Below are 21288 nucleotides of genomic sequence, written 5' to 3'. Positions count from 1 at the left end.
GTGGACAGTGCGAGTGCTTCTGCTGGGCGGCCGATGCTCCCGGTGGTCTGACCGTGCCCTGAGGCGCTCGGTGTCAGCCCGGGCAGGCGCTGGAGAACCCCGAGGGTCACAGCTGCCTTGGATCAGCATCCTCTGCAGAGCTTCACATGGGTCAGGAGGTCAGATGGGAAACCGAGGCCCAGAAGTGTCAGGACCTGCTCACTCACAGGCCAGGGAGTGCCAGAACCAGGCTTCAAACCCACGGGCACCATCCTCTCCCAGGGCTCTGGTTGGTTATCATCCCCACCCGGCCTCTGTTGGTCTGAAAGGGGACATCTTCTCGATCAACGCAGGACTGAGTCATTGGCAGAAGAGCGTTTATCTTGCATTTAAGGAGAGTGTTTCCAGTGTATTTACTTTCTTAAAAAAAATTATTTTTCATTGAAGGATAATCGCTTTACAATATTGTGTTGCTTTTTGCCATACATCAGCGTGAATCAGCCATGGTATGCATGTGTCCCCTCCCTCTTGAACCTCTCTCCCACCCCTCTGGGTTGTCACAGAGCTCTGAGTTGATTTCCTGAGTCATACGGCAAATTCCCACCGACTGTCTTATTTGACATACCATAGTGTAAGCTTCCATTCTACACTCTCCGTCTGTCCCAGCCTCTCCTCCCTTCCCCCCAACCGTGTCCATAAGTTTGTTCTTTCTCTGTGTCTACTGCTGCCCTGCAAATGTTCATCCATTCCATCTCTAGATTCCATGTTATGCATTAATATATGATATTTGTTTCTCTCTTTCTGACTTACTTCACTCCGTATAAAAGTCCCTAGGTTCATCCACCTCGTTAGAACTGACTCAGATGTGTTCCTTTTTAGGGCTGAGTAATATTCCCTTGATGTATACCACAGCTTTTTTATCCACCCGTCTGTCGATGCACGTCCAGGCTGCTTCCGTGTCGTGGCTGTTGCAAATAGTGCTGCAGTGAACACTGGGGCACATGTGTCTTTTTCAATTTTGGTTTCCTCAGGGAGGCCCGTCATGCTGCAGTCCATGGGATCGCAAAGGCTTGGACACAACTTGGTGACTGAACAACAACAGGGTATTTGCCTAGTAGTAGGCTTGCTGGGTCATATGGTAGTTTTATTCCTAGTTTTTAAAGGAATCTCCATACCGTCTTCCATAGTGTCTGTACCAATTTACATTCCCATCAACAGTGCAAGAGGGTCTGTTTTTCTCCACACCCTCTCCAGAAATTATTGTTTGTGGGTTTTTTGATGATGGGCATTCTGTCTGGCCATTCTGAGTCTCTTGATGAAAGTGAGAGTGAAAAAGTTGGCTTAAAACTCAACATTCAAAAAACTAAGATCATGGCATCTGGTCCCATCACTTCATGGCAAATAGACGGGGAAACAATGGAAACAGTGACAGACTTTATTTTGTAGGGCTCCACAATCACTGCAGATGATGACTGCAGCCATGAAATTAAAAGATGCTTGCTCCTTGCAAGAAAAGCTATGACAAACCTAGACAGCATATTAAAAAGCAGAGACATTAGTTTGCCAACTAAGGTCCATCTAGTCAAAGTTATGGTTTTTCCAGTAGTCATATATGGATGTGAGAGTTGGACTATGAAGAAAGCTGAGCACCGATTAATTGATGCTTTTGAGCTGTAGTGTTGGAGAAGACTCTTCAGAGTTCCTTGGACTGCAAAGAGATCAAACCAGTCTGTCTTAAAGGAAACCAGTCCTGAATATTCATTGGAAGAACTGATGCTGAAGCTGAAACTCCAATCCTTTGGCCACCTGATTCGAAGAAATTATTTATTGGAAAAGACCCTGATTCTGGGAAAGATTGAAGGCAGGAGGAGAAGGGGGTGACAGAGGATGAGATGGTTGGACAGCATCACTGACTCAATGGACATGAGTTTGAGCAAGTTCCCGGAGTTGGTGACGGACAGGGAAGCCTGGCGTGCTGCAGTCCATTGGGGTCGCAAAGAGTCAGACACAACTGAGCTACTGAACTGAACTAAGAAGGAGCGATGTTGAGCAGGAGGGGCAGGGCCCCAGGGGGAGGCAGCAGGTAAGCTTCAAGGACAGGAAGCATGGGGCAAAGGCTGGGTTCAGGCTGCCTCTCGGGGCTCAGAAGGAACACAGCTGATGGAGAAGGAATATTTGAAGAAACGGTGACCACAATTCTCCAGAATTAAAACTTAAAAGATTGAAAATCACCAGAAAGAGCAGAAGGAAGCCCCTGCCCTCCACTCACATGATGAGACTTATCATCCTCAATAGAAACCTCTGAACCTCGTGGTACACTTGCATCTCTGAAATAAAGGGTTAGCTTTCCACTCCTGGGAATGAAATTACATACTCCTAAAATCACCCTTTGAGTTAACGCTAATCTTGAAATTCTTAGAATTAAAGGAAAACGCTCTACATACAAAGTTACAGGATAGGGCAAAAGGGCGCCCCGAGGGTGAGATACTGATCAGAAACCAGGGGTGTCGGGAGGAAAAGAGCTCAGCGTCCAGGTCGGGAAAGTGGGGCACAGAGGAAAGCGAATCTGGGGACGCGGCGAGAAGGACATCCGGACGACCACAGAGACCGTGCTGCCAGCGCTGGCCGTCGTCTGATCACAAGTGGAGCGCAGGCCCAGAGAGGGTAGTTCAGACACCTTGAGATGAGAAGGACGGGGGAAACGGTGTGTTTCCAACCAGACTGCGAGCAGGAAAGATGCCGGCCACTCCGCTTACCACCCCCGGTCCCCCTCAGGACGCGCCCGTCGATCCTGCGGAAGCGGGACAGGGGAGCGGCCTGGAAGCTACACAGACACGCAGACAGACAGGGCGGCTCTGAACCATGGGGAGGAGGCACGTGGGCGAGGCCCTGGGCTGAGAACCGCATGGCGGTGGGCTCCCTCGTGCACCCCAGGCCCGCTCTGAGAGAGGCCAGCCCCCAGAGATGCGGACGGGGTGGGCAGACCACCCAGGAAGCTGTAAGAAAAGCCGCCGTCTCCAGGCAGAGGCCCCGGAGGGGGCAGCCCAGGAAAACAGCAGACTGGAGACCACCCGGCCATCCCGTCCGGCCTGTGGCAGGGGGCGGGGGCGGGGGCGGCTCTTGCTTCGCTAGGGGGGCAGCCTCCCCTGCCGCCCCCTCAGCCCAGCCCCGCTGAGGGGGGAGCCCAGACAGCAACCCCGCCCGGCAGCAAGCAGGCCCCAGCCTCCGGCACCGGAAGCCGTGTGCAAAGCCCCGACTCCCGCCACCCTGGCCTCTCTGCTCCGTCTCTGCAACTTCCTGGGAGTCTGTGATTTCATATTTTTTAAAAATCACTGATTATCACTTCAATCCGTATCTCTCAGGGCTCTGTACCCTTGTATACGCAGGAGAGGATATACGTCATCACGTCGCCGACACCTGGGTGACGTCCCAGGACGCGTGACGTCAGCAGACGTCACACAGTCGTGGAGAAGTTAGGATTCAAGGGTAAGGTTGGAGCCATTTCCTTTAGAAATACAGGAAGTGGAAGACGGAGGGCACACCCACTGTGTTCAGCGCACTTTCAGCCGTGCAAACACACCCTGTGTTTCTGTGCAGAAAAAGATCGCTTCCAGGCTTCAGTAACTGTCAGCCAATCTCCACCTCTGTGAGCCCTGGTGGGCTCCTGAGGCCGGTGAGTTGGGGCGGCATCCTGTCAGGGGCTGTGGGGAGCCCAGGGTTCCAGCCCCTTAGCTGCAGCCCCACCCCCGACGGAAGCCAACTGCCCTCTCCCTGCTCCATGCCCCTCAGAAAAGCCCCGGACCTCTCAGACGTTCTCCAGGGATGCACGTCAGTTCCATGAAGCACAGCCTCCAGAGAGGACCCTCCCCCCAACCTGGGGACAGTGCTGCCCGCGGTCCTCGCCAGTGGTGGCTGACTTCCCTCCCGGGTCCCTTGGACTCCCTGCTCGCACCGCTAATTCCCTGGACGTTCCCATAGACCAAGCCTTGCTACACCCTCTGGCCTGCTCCTCTCCCCTATTTCTCACGACTCTGTAGCTGGACCAGCCAGATCTTCACCACCCTTCCTGCCCTGTTCCTCCTGGCTGCCACATCCACCTGGACGGGCCTCCCAGCAGCTCGCTTGTGCCTTTAGCTCGTCCCTGCAGCCGCTGTGTTCCCTGACCCGCCCCCATGGGCGATCCCAGACCTGGCCACCTCGGACCTCTAGCTGCCCCTGTGTCAGGAGCGGCTGGGACCTGCTGCCTCCCCGCACGCTGGCTCAGCCCAGGTCGTGGCCACGCTGACCTGCAGAGCGGTGTGGAGCCGAGAACCAAATGCACGCAGCTGGGTGGGCAGTTCGTACACACCGTGGTGACGGGCAGAGAGCAGAGAGGCAGAGTTACTGGAGCACGCGGTTCATAGAATCTAAAAACACAGGCGTGCAGGCCCATGAAGAGGGCTAGGGAGGGGATGGGGTGTGGGCAACGGGGTTGAAGGGCAGAGGGCAAGGAGGAAACTGAGGACACGTGATGCGTGGGGGCCCAACATGGGTCCTTGAGAACACGCTGGGCCCTGAGCAACAGTGAGCAGCGAGCATCCCAGGCCCTTTAAAAAAGTAAAATCCGAAACCTAAGTGTCTGGCCAACCACAGTTCCCTGGGCAGCACGCATGTGTCCCCTGGTTGGGGCGGGTGGCTGGAGATGGATCAGAGCTGGAAGAGATGGCGGCAGACCTGGAGGGGGCACGGGGGCCGTGGGGTTCGGCCAAGGGTCCCCGCTGGGGGAAGGGGGCGTAGGGCAGAGTTCTGGGCTGGAGGGCAGTTTGGGGCCCAGACGGAAGGCTCTGAGGCAGCTGGAGGGGGTGCCCCATCCAGAGGGGGCAGACGAAGGGTGCCCAGGTGGAACTCCAAGCTGGGGAGAGCTCCAGCCAGGGGGCAATGACGCAGGGGACCCCCACATCCGGCCAGGCAGCGGGGTCAGTTAGAGGGGAGTTCCCAGCGTGGGTACAGATGCTGCAGGCAGGCGCCGCATCTGCCCTGGAGGCAGCTGGAGGCCTGAGGATTTCCTCCGGGGGCTGGTCGGGGGTCTTGAGGGCCTGCATGGCTCCTTCCAGGGAGGCGGCTGCCCCCCTCCTGGATGTGGCCAGCCCGCTGCCCTGGCTCCCGCCTCGGGAGGAGACCGAGGCTGAGGAGGAGGATGGGTCAGGCAGGGGTGAGGAGCAAACCTGGGGCGCCCACATGAGCTGCAGCTTGGGGGCGGAGGTGTAGTGTGGCTTCAGGCAAAGTCGCGGGTCATGCTGAGCCATCCCTTCCTGTACTTGGAGCCCGGCCCCGCGTCGGTTTGCAGAATGGAATCTGGGAGAATCCACACCTGGCTCCCAGGGGCCCAGAGGCCTAAGGGGACAAAAGTGAAGCAGCCCCCCAAAAAGGGGTTCCCCTGCCAGTCAGAGCACTGCAGACAGGTGGGAAGAGGGGCTTCCTAGGGGTGAAGAAGGGACCCTCCACCTTCCGGCGCACCCGGGCAGGGTGGCCCCCATTTCCCCGAGAGGCAGCCGAGGGGCCACGCTCAGGGCTGTGCGTCAGCGGCGTGTGTCCACCCACCAAGAGAAGAGCTTGGACCAGGACGGCTTGTCCCCAGAGGAAGGCGGAGCCGGGTCGGGGGCTCCAGTGAGAGTAGGGGCCACCCATCGCCCCGGGGGCAGGTGCTGAGGGGACAGCCTAGCAGACGAGGACCCCCAGGGCACCGTGGGCACCAAACGGACGGGAAGTCCCGCGGCAGCCAGCCACGCGGAGTCGTCCCTTCAGCACCCCCAGCAGGCGGACGGCACTGAAGGCCTCAGCCCTTGCCTCCTGTGGCCATGTCCCAGGTCACGGGAGCCCCTGCGTCCAGGCCTGGGCACATCAGCAGGTGCGAGACCTGCAGGGGCTCGTTCAGTCTGGCCGGAGCCTCCTGCGGCGCCTCGAGAGCCTGCTGAGCGTGGGAAACTGTGCAGACCATGGCACTGCTGATGGGCACCAGCCCAGCAGAGGCAGGCACAGGCCTCCAGCTTGGGGTGCAGCCCAGGCGCTGGGCACTGGGCACTGGTGGCCACTGCTGCCTCCCAGACCCCAGCCGGGACTGGAACCGGGAGCAGAGCCTGGTCTGGGTCAGCAGAGCAGAACCTGGCAGGGCTGCAAGCTGAGCCAGATTCGCCATATGCAACTGGGGGTCTTTTTGTTACACAGTACTGTTTTGTTAATAGATGACCGATACACATTCCCACATGCCTGCCTTCCTAAGAGTGGACAGACTTCAAGGGCTATGTAAGAAAGAGAGAGGAAAACACGACTGGGCCTCGTTTCCTTCCAGGTCGCCTTCCGAGGGAGAGGGGAGCTGTGCTCCTTCCTGCCCCGGTAGCATGGCAGCTGCATGAGAACAGCCTTGGGGGTAGGAGGGGGAGGGAAGCTGGCAGAGGGGCTGGGAGAGTGAGCAGTCCACTGCCCTTTGAGGTGGAGGTGACCAAGGAGCGGATGCACTGTGGCTGGGCCCACACACTTGCAGAGGCGAGGTCAGGGTGCAGAGGAGAGTTTGGATCATGAACCAGACCGTGGGGATACAGGGGTATAAGTGAGGCTTCCATGGACGCCAGAAACCACAGAGGCTGGGGGCGGGAGAGCAGAGTCGGTGGGGGGTGTGCACAGCTGGTGCTCCAGATGGACCCATCTGATGCTTTGCACACGAGACCTGCATGGACCCAGACATGGCTTCTGTGCCCAGAGCAAGGGGACAACCTGCTTCATGGAGGGTGGGGGACACTGAGCACCTCGAATCACCAGAGAGAATGGTCCCTGACAAGCAAGATGGGGCAGACAGAAACTGTTCCGTCTTAGGGGGAAGTTCTTATTCACTTCAGTTCAGTTCAGTCATTCAGTCAAGTCCAACTCTTTGTGACCCCATAAACTGCAGCATGCCAGGCCTCCCTGTCCATCACTAACTCCTAGAGTTGAATTTACCCAAACTCATGTCCACTGAGTTGGTGATGTCATCCAACCATCTCATCCTCTGTTGTCCCCTTCTCCTGCCTTAAATCTTTCCCAGCATCAGGGTCTTTTCCAATGAGTCAGTTCTCATCAGGTGGCCAAAGTATTGGAGTTTCAGCTTCAGCATCAGTCCTTCCAATGAATATTCAGACTGATTTCCTTTAGGATGGACTCGTTGGCTTTCCTTGCAGTCCAAGGGACTCTCAAGAGTATTCTCCAGCACCACAGTTCAAAAGCATCAATTCATCATCTCTCAGCCTTCATTATGGTCCAATTCTCACATCCATACATGACTACTGGAAAAACCATAGCCTTGACTAGACGGACCTTTGTTGGCAAAGTAATGTCTCTGCTTTTTAATATGCTGTCTAGGTTTGTCATAGCTTTTCTTCCAAGGAGCAAGCGTCTTATTAACAGTATTGAAATGAGAAACAACTCCATGGAGAAATGGGAAAAGAACCTTTAAAAAGTCACAGAAAGTGGGAGTAGAGACAAGATGCCGATAAATGCCCCCCAAAGATGTTCAGACTAGTAAACAGAGGTTGAATGCACAGTCTCAAGTGCTTCCTCCCGCACCCACTCACAGACGACTAAGTGAACAAGTGAAGGTGACAGTCACTCGGTTGTGTGACTCTTTGTGACCCCGTGGACTGTACGCCCCCAGGCTCGTCTGTCCATGGGCATTCTCCAGGCAAGAACACTGGAGAGGCTTGCCATGCCCTCCTCCAGGGGATCTTCCCAATCCAGGAATTGCACCCGGGTCTCCCGCATTTCAGGCAGATTCTTTACCATCTGAGCCACCAGGGAAGCCCTGAGGGGGCTTTACTTATACAGGCAGGCAACAGGAATAGCAATCACATGAGAGGAAATGTCAGGATTTGGGGGTGGCAGAGCCACACAGCCCTGACCTGGAGGAGGGGGAGCAGGAGTCGCCCCAGCCTGCAGCAGGCAGAGCCGAGCGTTGTCAGTTGTGGGGTTGGTGGTGGTGAGGGGAAGGGGTGGAGGGGGCTGAAAACGGGGTGGGCTAAGCTGTCAGGGAATGAGGAGCAGCCGATCCAGAAGGAGACAGCTCCTTACTCCGGCAGAGGGGGCTAGACGTCCCTTCTCTGCCTGGAAGTGGAGGCAGGGGTGGGGGTGGGCAGGCGTCTGCCTTCTGCTGAGACCTCAGACCCCTGGGCACGCAGCGTGGGCCCTGCTCCCCTTAGGGGAGTGGACACACCTTGTCCTCCTCTGGGGAGTTGGGCTCAGAGGCGGGGGCTCTGGCGACTCCCCAGGATGAGGCCAGCGTGTCTGAGCCGTGCTCACAGCTCTTCAGCGCCCTCTCCTAGTGAGGAGACCACGGCCAAGCTCACAGGGCTCCCGGGAAAGCCTGTGGCTACACGATAGAGACTGAACCGCCACGACCAGACACACAGACACCATTATGGCGGCTGCCGCAAAGACAGAGACACAACTGAGGCGACGAAGCTTGTGGGACAAAAGTCACGTAGAGACAAAGTCAGAAAGCCGTTAGAACTGTCCCCAGACAGACTGCACCCTTGAAACACAAGCAAGATCTGGTCTTTCAAGGCATTTAGAGCAAAGACCTTGCAAGTTAAATGGCTGAGATGAGAAACACAAGTGTTGGAAGGTAAGGTTGAAGAAAGTCCCCCCGAGGATAGAAAAACGAGAAACTAAAAAAAAAAGGTTGTTAGACATCAGTAAGAATTCAGGGCTTCCCTGGTGGTCCCCTGGTTGAGACCACCTTGTCAGCGCAGGGGTTGCCGTTTTCAGCCCAGGTTGGGGACCTAAAATCCCGCCTACCTCACGGCCAAAGGGTGAAGACGCAAAACAGAAGCAGTGTTGTAACATCCAATGAAGACTTCAAAAATGGTCCACGTTAAAAAAAAAACAAAACACCAGTAAGAATTCTAGAATATAGACTAGGCAATGGGGAAGAGTTAAGCAAAGATATGACTCAGGAAAATCTCCCAGAACCTTGGAGCATGTTTGTGGCATGAAATTAAGGACCCAGGACAGGGGAAATCCTACATCCCCGGGTAAAACAAAGCTGGTTTCAGAGCTGCGGCAGCTTCAGACGCCACCCCCGTCTGGGAGAATAGAGCAACACCTCCAACATTTTAAAGGAAAGTGATTTTCCAGCTTGGAAGTCTGAGCCCGGGCAGAATATGTCAGGAGTGAGGACAGAGAAAACGTACCGTAAGACTTGCAAGGTGCTGAGTTCACCTCCTGTGTGTCTTTCCTCAGAAAACCACAAGCATGTCCACTCCATGGAGCTGTGGGTGCCCGCCTGAGAGGAGACGGCTGGGACACAGGCAGGCGGCTCATGGAGCTTCACTCAACTGCGCTTCCAAAATCTGCGGGGCATTTTTTTTTTTTTTTTTGCAAATTGAAGGCTTGTGGTGCCTCTGCGTTGAGTGACTCTTCTGGTGCTGTTTTTCCAACAGCCTTTGCTCCCTCTGTGTCTCTGCATCACATTTTGGTATTTGTCGTGGTGTTTCAAGCTTTTGTATTATCATCATGTTTGTTACAGCGATTGGCAATCAGTGAACTTGGATGAACTTTGTGAAGGCTTAGATGGCTGCGTATTCTAGCAGTCAAGTATTTTTATATTAAGCTGTGTACTTTTTTAGACATAATGCAATTTCACACTTAATAGGCTGCAGTATGCACAAACACAAGCTTTATAAGCACTGGGAAACCAAAGAATTCATGTGACTCCGCTTATTATCGTATTTGCTTTGCTGCGGGGCTGGTGTTTCTGGGGCCAAGGAGGCCCTGATGACGCTGAGCCAGGCTGGCCAGGAGCCGGCACGCTGGACGGATGCTGGGGTGGATGCACTTTTGAGGACCCGGAGGTGTCTGGACACGGGAGGGGTGTGGGAGCAGGCAGGGCGAAGGAGCTGAAAACAGAGGACGGCATCTGGAATTGTGGAGGGGGTGCCAGATGGATTGGCCAGGGTGATGTCAGCTGCTAATATCTGCCTGGGACGGGAGCGGCTCCTCTCCCCACGCTCTGCAACGCTGGTCACTCCTGAGATCATGTCGGACCTGAGGCTCTAGCTCGCACCATCACAGAGGCCCAGGGTTGAAGGACTTACAGCACCACCAGCGGGAGGAGGCACAGGGCCACTCCCGGCAAGAGTGAGAGGGACTCGGTGTCTCTGGAGGACAGGCTGGCAGCATGGGGGCCATTAAAGGCACCCCTGGCATCTGCCTGCAATGCAGGAGACTCAGGTTCAATCCCTGGGTCAGGAAGATCTCCTGGAGAAGGAAATGGCAACCCACTCCAGTACTCTTGCCTCGAGAATCCCATGGATGGAGGAGCCTGGCGGGCTACAGTCCATGGGGTCAGAAACAGTCAGACACGACTGAACGACTTCACTTTTACTTTTGGGCGCACAGAGCACAGATGTAGGGGCTAGATGCGTGGTCTCTGGCTCCCTTCTCCTTCCTGATGGAAACCCCAGGTTCCTCCTGGGGGAAGGGCTCTGGGCCTGCAGGAGGGGTGGGAGGCTGCTGGCTGGGGGTGGGGGGAGTTGTGCGCGTTTACCGGACGATGGAGACAGAGAGTCGCTGGGCACTGAGGAGGGGAGGCTGCTGACCAGGAAGGAGCGGGGGCCCAGGTGCTGAGGAAGCAACGGACAGTCCCTCCTCAGGAAAGCAGGAGAGCCGCCCCCAACCTCCCGCCCCTGCAGACAGAAGCCATGCCCGCCCACACACCTGCCTTTCCCGAGGGCTGTTCTCAGTGCCAAGATGCTGGCTTGGAGGAGGAGTGGGGTCCTGGGGGTCTCCAGGGCCGCCAAAGCCCTGGTCGGCGCTGCTTTCTGGCTGCGAGTCTCCGGCCTCCCGCACTTGCCGGGAGGAGCAGCCACCACACCTGCATGCTGGCCCCCACCTGCTGCCCCTATGAGGGCGGAGGGTGGGGTCTGCAGGTGAGGAGGGCGGGGCCAGGCCCCAAGACGTGACTCCTTAGGAGCCCGTAGGGCCAGGCTGCTGGTCAGTGTCCCACCTCCTGTGGCTCCATCGAAGGCCGGAAGCCGGTTGGATTGATCCAGTTATGGGTTCATCCCAGAAACAAAGCGCAGAGGAACTGTGTTGAGTGCTGGCAAGGAGGCGGCCGGGTGTACAACCGACCTACCAGAGGTCAGTGAGACAACGGAGGGGCTGGGAGCTAGTCTGGAGGTCAAGTTGCTGCCAGAACTCTGTTCATTTTGGAGAAGGAAATGGCAACCCATGCCAGCATTCTTGCCTGGAGAATCCCATGGACAGAAAAGCCTGGCAGGCCACAGTCCAGGGGGTCGCAAAGAGTCAGACAGGACTGAGCAATTATCACTCACTCACTCAGGACTCACTCGTTCTACCTGTGGCCACAGAAATGCAGAGTTTCAGGTGAAGTAGGGAAGAGTAGCTGTATTGCTTTGCCGCCGCAGGCTACTGCCCTCAGGACTGTGCGTCCCCCGTGGAGGGGACAGTGAGGAGTCCACAGTGCTCAGGGAGCAGGGCGTGGTCAGCTTGTCTTCTGATTGGCTGGTGGTGAGGTCATCGGGAGTCAGCATCATCAGCCTTCCGGTTCCAACCAGTCTGGCGTCTACATGCTTGTGGGCAACATACAGTTAATGTCTCCCACCTGGTGTGGGTTTCAGTGTCTGCAAAACAGTTCAAAGGACACGGCTCAGAATAGTATCTGTGGTCCTTGAGAAGGAAATAAAGGTCCTTGACTTTGTTTAATGGCTCAGTTCAGTTCAGTTCAGTCACTCGGTCCTGTCTGACTCTTTGCAACCCCATGAATTGCAGCACGCCAGGCCTCCCTGTCCATCACCAACTCCCAGAGTCCACCCAAACCCATGTCCATTGAGTTGGTGATGCCATCCAACCATCTCATCCTCTGTCGTCCCCTTCTTCTCCTGCCCTCAATCTTTCCCAGCATCAGGGTCTTTTCCAGTGAGTTAGCTCTTCGCATCAGGTGACCAAATTATTTGACTTTCAGCTTCAACATCAGTCCTTCCAATGAACACCCAGGACTGATTTCCTTTAGAATGGACTGCTTGGATCTCCTTGCAGTCCAAGGGACTCTCAAAAGTCTTCTCCAACACCATAGTTCAAAAGCATCAATTCTTCTGCACTCAGATTTCTTTATAGTCCAACTCTCACATCCATACATGACCACTGGAAAAACCATAGCCTTGACTAGACGGACCTTTGTTGACAAAGTAATATCTCTGCTTTTTAATATACTGCCTAGGTTGGTCATAACTTTCCTTCCAAGGAGTAAGCGTCTTTTAATTTCATGGTTGCAATCTATCTGCAGTGATTTGGGAGCCCAGAAAAATAAAGTCAGCCACTGTTTCCACTGTTTCCCCATCTATTTGTCATGAAGTGATGGGACCAGATGCCATGATCTTAGTTTTCTGAATAGTGAGCTTTAAGCCAACTTTTTCCACTCTCCTTTTTCACTTTTATTAAGAGGCTCTTTAGTTCTTCTTCACTTTATGCCATAAGAGTGGTGTCATCTGCATATCTGAGGTTATTGATATTTCTCTCAGCAATCTTGATTCCAGCTTGTGCTTCTTCCAGCCCAGTGTTTCTCATGATGTACTCTGCATATAAGTTAAATAAGCAGGGTTACAATATACAGCCTTGACGTACTCCTTTTCCTATTTGGAACCAGCCTGTTCCATGTCCAGTTCTAACTGTTGCTTCCTCATCTGCATACAGGTTTCTCAAGAGGCAGGTCAGGTGGTCTGGTATTCCCATCTCTTTCAGAGTTTTCCACAGCTTGTTGCAATCCACATAGTCAGACGCTTTGGTGTAATCAATAAAGCAGAAGCAGATGTTTTTCTGGAACACTTGCTTTTTCGATGATCCAGGGGGTGTTGACAATTTGATCTCTGATTCCTCTGCCTTTTCTAAAACCAGCTTGAACATCTGGAACTTTACGGTTCACGTATTGCTGAAGCCTGGCTTGGAGAATTATGAGCATTACTTTACTAGCGTGTGAGATGAGTGCAATTGTACGGTAGTTTGAGCATTCTTTGGCATTGCCTTTCTTTGGGATTGGAATGAAAACTGACCTTTTCCAGTCCTGTGGCCACTGCTGAGTTTTCCAAATTTGCTCAAGTGTTATTATTTTGTCCTGCTTGATGGTTTTCCTTTCCTCATGCGTTTTTTCAGTTCTCTGATTAAATTTTTTTTTTGACTAAAGTTCTTCTGTAGACAAAAGGCATGATGTGGGTAGGGGTCTATTCTGGGAAGAGCTCATTGCGTCCTGCCCCACTGGGAGAAGTGGTCCGGTAGCCCGGGCCTCAGGAGCAAAGGAAGCCTGGTGAGCAGGGCCCCAGTGTGGACCACACCCCTCCAGGCACCCACAAGGCCAGTGGCAGAGCCCAAAGTCAGGGGGCTGGGGGGCCGGTCAGGCACCAGTGGGCCAGAGTGAGGGGCCCCAGCAGAGCTGGGCTGGAAGGGGGAGGTGGGCACGAGTTTGAGTGACTGAGTGTGTGCCATGCATGGGCCAATGGACCAGGCAGAGACAGCAGCCAGGAGGCTGGGCGGTGTCTGCTGAAAGAAGGTGGAAGTGAGTGTGGAGGACAAAGGCGTGGGGCCGGGAGGGCGACCCGGGGAGACGCTGGCTTTGCAGGGACCGTTGAGTCACCCATGACATTACGTTCTCTTAGCTTCCTCCATTTTCGTGAACTTGATTTGCAGCTTTCCGAGAAGCGAGTGTTAAAAAACCTTCCTTTATGACTCGGGATTTGCCAGTTTCTCCCATATTCTTGTGACTGTTTAAAACACTTGAAATTATTTATATAGCATTTATCAGGTGCCAGACATTGTCCTAAATACTTTCCAAATATGAACTCATCTAATCAATTCCAACAATAGGAGATTAGCTCAGAAAATTATACAGGGAGGGCTTGGAGAAAGCTAATAAAAGTTCATTGATTAGCAAGGAAAATCTTCCATGATATATTATGAAATAAAAAAGGCAGGTTACAATGCGGTTTACACAAGCTGATTGCTTTTTTGGTGAGAAAAAGAAGCGCATCTGTGTGTGAGAGCGGTCTTGGCGTGTCTGTGGCTCCACGCCATGGCAGATGGCCTGCGGGGGACGGAATCACAGCTCATCACGCTCTCCCCTTTTCTGCTCTGACACATTTTCTGGTTTTGATAATGAGGAGCTATTAATTCAGTAATTTTAACTGAAATAAATCACTTGATAAGGGCCCTGTTACTCACATTACGAACTTGAGAAAGTAAGTATATGGATTGAAAAGCCCCGTTGGTTAGTGTCGGGCACCCAGCCTAAGGGGCAAGAGCTGTTCGCGCAGCCGTGAGAGTCATGACCAAGAAGCACAGCATATTTTTTTAAAAACCTGGTAGTTTATCATCTTTCCCAAATGTTGTGATAAACTACACAGGACATAAAAGTCATCATCTTAATCATTTGAAATGTCCAGTTCAGAGACATTAGTGAAAGTCAGTCAGTCGTGTCCGACTCCTTGTGACCCCGTGGACTATGCAGTCCATGGAATTCTCCAGGCCAGAATTCCGGAGGCCAGAATACAGCCTCTCCCTTCAGTCACATTACTACATTCAGAATGCGTAACCGCCATGACCACCACCGTCTCCAGAACGCATCCCGGCAAAGCTGAAGCCCGCCCCCATTAAACGCTCCCCCTCCCCACCCCGCCCCCTCACTGCGTCCTGTGTCCTCGGACATGCGTCCTCTCGGGCCTCATACAAGCGGGCCGTGCAGTACCTGTCCCTGTGTGACCGGCTTCTTTCACTGCGCAGGGACCTCCAGGCTCATCTGTGTTGCAGCAGGTGTCCGGACGCCCTTCCTTTCAAAGGCGGAATCAGATCGCGCTGCGTGTGTGGACCGCACTCGGTCTACCACCCACCATCAGTGGACGCAGGTGCTTCCGCGTTTTACCAGGTGTGAGTGTTGCCGCTGTGAGCGTGGTGCGCGGACGCCTCTGTGAGGCCCTCTTTCAGCTCTCTTGGGTGAATACGCTGCCGGGTCGTGTGGTTCTGTTTGTTGAGAAACCAGCGTCCTGCTGGCTTACACTCCCACCAACAGTGCACGCGGGCTCGCTTCACTGCCCTCCTCATCGACACTTGCTATTTTCTGTGTTTTGTTTTGTTTTCGAGCAGCCATCCTAATGGGTATGAAGTCATACTCTTTGTGGTTTTCATTTCCGTTTCCCTCGTGATCAGGGATGTTGAGCATCTTTCTCTTTGCTCCATCTGCATGTCTTTTTTTGAGAAATGCCTATTCCTGTCCTTTGCCCATCTGAAAGCATTTTTCCTTGCTGTTGAGTTTGAGGAGTCCTTTGTATGTTCTGGATGTTAACCCCCATCAGGTATATGTTTTTCGAGTATTTTCCCCCATTCCTGAGGTTACCTGTTCACTCTTTTGATTGTGTCCTTTGCTGCACAGAAGGTTTTAATTTTGACAAAGTCCAGTTTATCTTTTTATTTTTGTCACCCGTGCTTTTCGTGTCATGGCAAGAAAGCAGTGCCAAAGCCAATGGTATGGCGTTTTCCTCCCCATTTTCTTCTCTAAGATTTTATAGTGTTAGGTCTTACCTTCGGGTCTTTGGTCCATTTTGAGTTCCTTTTCGTATGTGGTATTAAGATAAGGGTCCAGCTTCATCCTTTTGCGTGTGGACATCAGTTTCCCAGCACTGTTTGTTGGAGAGAGACCCTCAGGAAGGAAGGACACAAGTCCAGAACGTGGGACGGTCTAAGGAAGTCTAAGTCTGCTGCACATCACCTGCTTGGAGAGAAGGTTGTAGAGCCATCCTCAGACTCGAGACAGAAACACCACCTGTAATGCTGGACACGGGTGCAGATCCAAACACCCGGTTATAGAAGACGGTTCTGAAGTTATAGGGGAGATTTCCTTCTGGGTTAGATTCTCCCAGGGAACGATGTAACTTTTGTCAGCTGGGTAACAGCCTCGTGAGCACATAGGAACAAACCGGGAGGCTCTTAATCGGGGTGGGAGATGGATGGGTCTGGGCTGAGTTGGTGAGGGTGGTGATGTTCAGATGTTCTCAGGAGCAGGCGATGCCTGCATCACTCCCGAGCTCCTAGGGTCCAGGCAGCGAAGGAAGGTGTGAAGCAGGCAGTGGGGGAGACAGCACAGACTTGAGATGTTCCCTCCGGTGAGGCCCAAAACACAGGCCTGCGATGAACGCGAAAAACAGGTGAGAGGTTGGCAGAAGCTTCGCGAGAGAATCTGAACGCTAATAAGACCGTGAACAGGGAACCGTGGAAACGCGCACTGACGTCACAGCAAGACGCCCCCACACACCCACCACGTGGCCGAGGCTAGCGGTCTGACCACTCCCGGAGCAGGCGAGGATGCCAGGGTGCTGCCGCATGGATAGGAGTGCAGCAGGCGCGCCCCCCCCCCCTCCGCCCGGAAGGTTGCTTGGTGAGGACAGAGAGGCAGAAGCTGGGACTCCCAGCAATCTGGCAGTTCCGCTCTCAGTTACACGCCTTTTGGGCCTCTGCCTCAAAGCCCTGGACTGTGGGGCCAGAGGGTTAGCAGGAAAGCAGATAATCCAATCCCGTTAGACTCCAGAGGCAGTGGGCAGCTTCCCTGGTCATTTTTACAGGAGTGGGATATTATTTTTCACTGATCAGTTGTCAAACACTAAACCTACGGATAATCCGCTGTGTTGGGCGGGAGTGGCCCTCCTGCGTTAGCGCCTTGTGAGTCTGGACGTCACTGTGGGGGCAGCGGGCCCTGGGAGCAGGGTCTGCTGGGGCCTGCACATGCCAGATGTCCACCTGTCCGACTCAGGCTGGCCCCCAGGAAAGGAAGCAGACCACTCACGCTGGTGCCCTGGGCTTGTGCTCGGTTCTCAGCCTGTCCTGGGCATCCGTGGGTTTCCACTCTCCCACGGGCATCTCAGAAGGAACCGCTGAGCCCCAGGGAAGGACTCCTGATGGTAAGTGCCCCCCCCACCCCCCAACCCCCGCCGCCGGGGCCGCTGTCCAGGCCACGCTTCCTTCACGGAGCTTGGGCGTCCAATGCCTGAGCCACATCTTTCTCAGGGTGAATCTAGGTGTTCAGGGCGTTAGTTGTGCTTATGAAGGAAATGTTTAAGTGTTCTGCATTTCTGATTGGTTATTACTGGCCTGTAGAATTGTCACTGATTTTTATACATTGATCTGGTACTGATGGCCGTGTGGAGGCACCCACCTGAGGTCCTTACACGTACGAAATTAACTAGTAGTGTTAAGAAGTCCATGGAGTGCATGCTTCTAGGAGCTCTGTTTCATAGCCGTGAGAAAGAGGCCACAGAAAGGTGCTTCTTTGTAGAATCTCTTTGATTTTTTATAGATGGCTTTGCCCATAAATAGTGACGGCTTTCTCTCTCTTCCCAAAACCACGCTGCTTTTGTTTTCCTGTATGTTTGCACTGGCTGTAATGGGAATTTTGTTCCTCCCAGTAAGATGTTTGCTGCAGGTTTTGGATAAAAGTTTTGTTCATTTAGGGAAGACCTGATCCACACCTGGTTCACTAAGAATGTTTACTCTGAATTAGTTTTGGATTTCATCAAATGCTTTTTTAGCATCTACTGAGGCGAACATACAGCTTCTCTGCTCTAGTCTGTAAATGAAGTGAACAACGTTAATGGCTTTTGTGATGCTAAATTATCCTTAGGTTCCTGGACTAAGCCCCACTTGGCGTTTTATTTTAATGCACTGCTGGCTTCGACTTGCCAATATTTTATTTGAGATTATTTCCATCTGTTTATGTATGAGACTGGCTGTGAGTTGCTCAGTGTCTCTGACTGGGTTTCACATCAGGTTGGCATTTTTTTTAGAGATAACTCAGCCATAAGTAATAAATAAGACCTCTCCACGGTGTCGATGACAACAATCGTAGAGGTAGGCGCTTCTGCGTCCCCTCGGCTGTCTGTCCCTGGGTTCAGGTGGCCAGCGCGGCCCCAGGCACCAGGTCCCTGGGGGAGGAGGAGGCCCTCCCCTTGGGTGGAGAAAGCGTGTGCCCTGTGGCTCCCAGAAAGCGTCTGTGCGTCTCAGTGGCACGTGCCCTGGGAGCCCCCAGCTGCAGGGACGCCGGTCGAGTGAGAGTTCATCTTCCAGCCTCTCCCGGGGTCAGGTGGGAATGCAGGGACTTGGGGCACGTGTCCTCCCCAACCAGCAAGCTCGGGGAGGCGCCCTGCTTCCACGTTCCAGAATCAGGTGTGCGAGGGGCGCCCACAAAACCATGGCCTCCTGGTTGGTGCCCACACGTGGGTCTTGGGTCACACATACCAAGTTTTTCAAATCGTCTTTATCTTGGGCTGATTTTGAATATTTACATTTTCCTAGAAGGTTGTCCATTTCATTGGTCATCTAGCATGTGTGACAGTAGCTGAAGCACACGTTTTGGGGAAATCTCCTCTCACCTGAAGCTCCGTCCTGTCCTGACAGAATTTGCACCCCTCCACGTCCCCCCTCACAAAGACTGACTGATGGCCAACTTTCTGAGTCTCTTGCAAGCTTTGGTTTTCCCAATGAAAACACCAGTGAAATTTTAAAACACAAAAGTAATTTTCCCTTGTATTTTTTCCTCCCCTTTTAGGCTATTGCTGTTTCTTTTCTAGAGTTCATGATGTAGTTCATCTATTTTCTCACTATGAAATCTCTCAGAACACTGAAAAGTGAAGAGAACAAGATAACAAATATCCATGTACTTACCACTATAGTTTGGCAAATGTAACAAACTTAGTATTATGCCATGGTTTCTTTGAAAATTTTTAAACACATTACACGTAAAGTCTCTTTTTGTTCCTCTCGAATCTGTTTTCTCTGTGCCTCCTTCGCTGTTCTGCCATTCAGTTTTTTTCTGTCTTTTCTTACTGTGCTAAAATAAAATACACGTGACATAAAATTTGCCATCTTAACCATCTCTAAGTGTGCAGCTCTCCAGAACTCTCTGTCCTTGTGAAACTGAGGCTCTGGCCCCATTAACACTGACCCCCGACCCCACCCCCAGCCCCGCCCCTCCACCGACTTCCTGCCCCTGCGGACATGTCTCCTCCAGGGACCTCACGGCAGTGGGATCACACGGCATTTGTCCTTCTCTGTGGACTTACCTCACTACTGCCCTCCAGGTCCGTGGATAAACCGCCTTTTGGTTACCCATCATCCCCCATGGACACTTGGGTCGGTTCCACGTTTTATCCATTGTAAACAGCGCTGCTGTGACCCTGGGCTGCACACACACCTCACGACCCTGCCTTCAGTCCTGTGAGTGCATCCCCAGAAGTGGCATTTCTGAGTCACAGGGACATTTTGCTGCATTTGTTGAGTACTGTCCTCCCAGTGGCTGCCCCGTCTCACGTTCCCACCAACAGTGCACAGGGCTCCGGTTTCACCACATCCTTGCCACACTTGCTATTTTCTGTTGTTCTGAGAGGATCCATGCTAGCGGGTGAGAGGTAACAGCTCGTCACGCTTTCCACATGCATCTCCCTAACGGTTAGTGCCGCTGAGCCTCTTTTTGTGTGGTTGTAACCACCCATAGGTATTCTTTGGAGAAATGGCCAGTCAAGCCCATTGCATAGTTTTGACTCAGGCTTTTTGGTCGTTGTTGAGTTTCAGGAGTTTTCTGTGCATCCTGGATATTACTCATTGCCAGGAAGTAATCTGCGAATCTTTGCTCTCATCTTGGGCCATTCCATTTTACACTCTTACTGCACGTGGACGTGTCCATGAACAGCGTGTGGAACTTGATATCATCAGCCTCTACGTCTTGTCCTGTCTGTCGCCCGCTCTGCTCCGCGGTACATGGATGCTGCTGCATTCCACCCGTCGTCTCTGCTGCATGAAACTGCACAGCCTGTGACAAGTGCATTCGCTTTCCTGTTGACGAGCACCTGGGTGGCTTCCGCTTCCCTCCTGGCATTGTTGGTGGTTGCAGATAGCGACCACGGTTGCCTGTTTGTCCTCTGCACACGCATGACGGGTTCTCTAGGTCGATACCCGGCAGGGCGACATCTGGGTCATGGGGCGTGTGCACACCCTCAGCCACACGGGCAACACCAGGCTGTTCTCGGTGGGCCTGTGGCAGCTCATGCTCCTCCACGTGCAGGGAGCCCCCGTTACTCCACGCTTCCACCAGTGCTGATGATCTGTCACAATTCACATTTCCCACCAAGGAGGTGGGCGTTGAAGAGCATCCTGTTATTGTCTTAATGTGCGTTTCCTGAGTTTTCATGAGCTTTATTATGTTTCCATGTTTGCTACTTAGATTTATTTTTCTCTGAATTGCCTGTTCATATTCTTTGCTCATGTTCTATTCAAATCTTTGTCCTTTTCTTACTGACTCCTGCGAGGTCCTTTTATAGCTAGATATGGATTCCCCATTAGTTCTGTGCTTTGCACACATCTTCAATTTGCTTTGTTGATGGTGTCTTTTTCCATGTAAAAACTTGCATTTATTTCAGTAAAATTAAGCTTATCCTTTGTGCCTTGGTCAAGAAGCTCATTCCTACCCCCAACACCACTAAAGACATTTTCTTACTCTTTCCCTGATGGCAAGCACACTTCTTTTCAGATCTAGGCACGGAGACCCTTTGGAGTTTACTCTTGTGCATGGCCGGACACAGGGGACTCACTGCAAGTTTTCCGTGAATCACCAGTTTCCCAGCGCCACGTATGTCCTGGTCTGTTATTTCATCTGCAGTATATTTTACGGCTTCTGTGGTATAACAGCTTTCCTGTGGGGGTCAGGGCCGTTTGTGCACTGGCTATTATTGTATTTTGTGGTTTTTTGAAAAGCTCCTACTCTGATAAACTGTCTTTACTTACTGTGGTTTCCTAATAAGCCTGTTTTGGGGGGGAGAAAGGCCTGGCTCCCTCCTGTGGAGTCTGGTGTGGGCCTGGGGCTCATTCCTGTCATATCCTCTCTGGCGTTTGTTGTTTCTGTGGTTGGAGGCCCGTTCTTGATGTTTCCTCTTATTGCGGCTCACAGGGAGATCCAACCGGTCCATCCTAAAGGAAACCCACCCTGAATGTTCATCGGAAGTACTGAAGCTGAAGCTGCAGCACTTTGGCCACCTCATGCAAAGAGCCAAGTCACTGGAAAAGACCCTGATGCTGGGAAACACTGAGGGCAGGAGACGGGGACGACAGAGGATGAGATGGCTGGATGGCATCACTGACTCGATGTACATGGGTGTGAGCAACCTTGGGCGATAACGTAGGACAGAGGAGCCTGGTCAGCTACAGTTCATGGGGCCCCAAAGAGTCAGACCCGACTCAGTGACTGAACAACAACAAAGT

General features: G+C 53.0%; 1 protein-coding gene and 1 long non-coding RNA gene across 2 annotated transcripts; one reads left to right on the top strand and one right to left on the bottom strand.

Annotated features, from left to right (window-relative positions):
- Positions 1 to 3769: 3769 nt before the first annotated feature.
- On the bottom strand, positions 3770 to 11036 carry LOC123330960 (putative NAD(+)--arginine ADP-ribosyltransferase Mav). The gene is made up of 2 exons (XM_044933712.2): positions 10702 to 11036; positions 3770 to 5352 (listed from the first exon to the last, which is right to left on the bottom strand). Exon 2 carries the CDS (start codon positions 5262 to 5264, stop codon positions 4590 to 4592), a length of 675 nt encoding a protein of 224 aa, XP_044789647.2. The 5' UTR covers positions 5265 to 5352; positions 10702 to 11036; the 3' UTR covers positions 3770 to 4589.
- Positions 11037 to 14922: 3886 nt separating this feature from the next.
- LOC123330961 lies at positions 14923 to 21038 on the top strand. The gene is made up of 3 exons (XR_006547316.2): positions 14923 to 15341; positions 20561 to 20669; positions 20978 to 21038. It is a non-coding gene; the product is annotated as an uncharacterized LOC123330961 (long non-coding RNA).
- Positions 21039 to 21288: the final 250 nt, after the last annotated feature.

Source organism: Bubalus bubalis, chromosome 21, assembly GCF_019923935.1.
Source record: "Bubalus bubalis isolate 160015118507 breed Murrah chromosome 21, NDDB_SH_1, whole genome shotgun sequence".
Taxonomy (NCBI): Eukaryota; Metazoa; Chordata; class Mammalia; order Artiodactyla; family Bovidae; genus Bubalus; species Bubalus bubalis.
The sequence above is the reverse complement of the archived record's forward strand: the minus strand, read 5'-3'. Positions and strand labels throughout refer to the sequence as shown.

What these genes read in the sequence shown, in the direction of transcription:
- LOC123330960 (XM_044933712.2), bottom strand. Translation starts at nt 5,264, where the DNA reads ATGGCTCAGCATGACCCGCGACTTTGCCTGAAGCCACACTACACCTCC.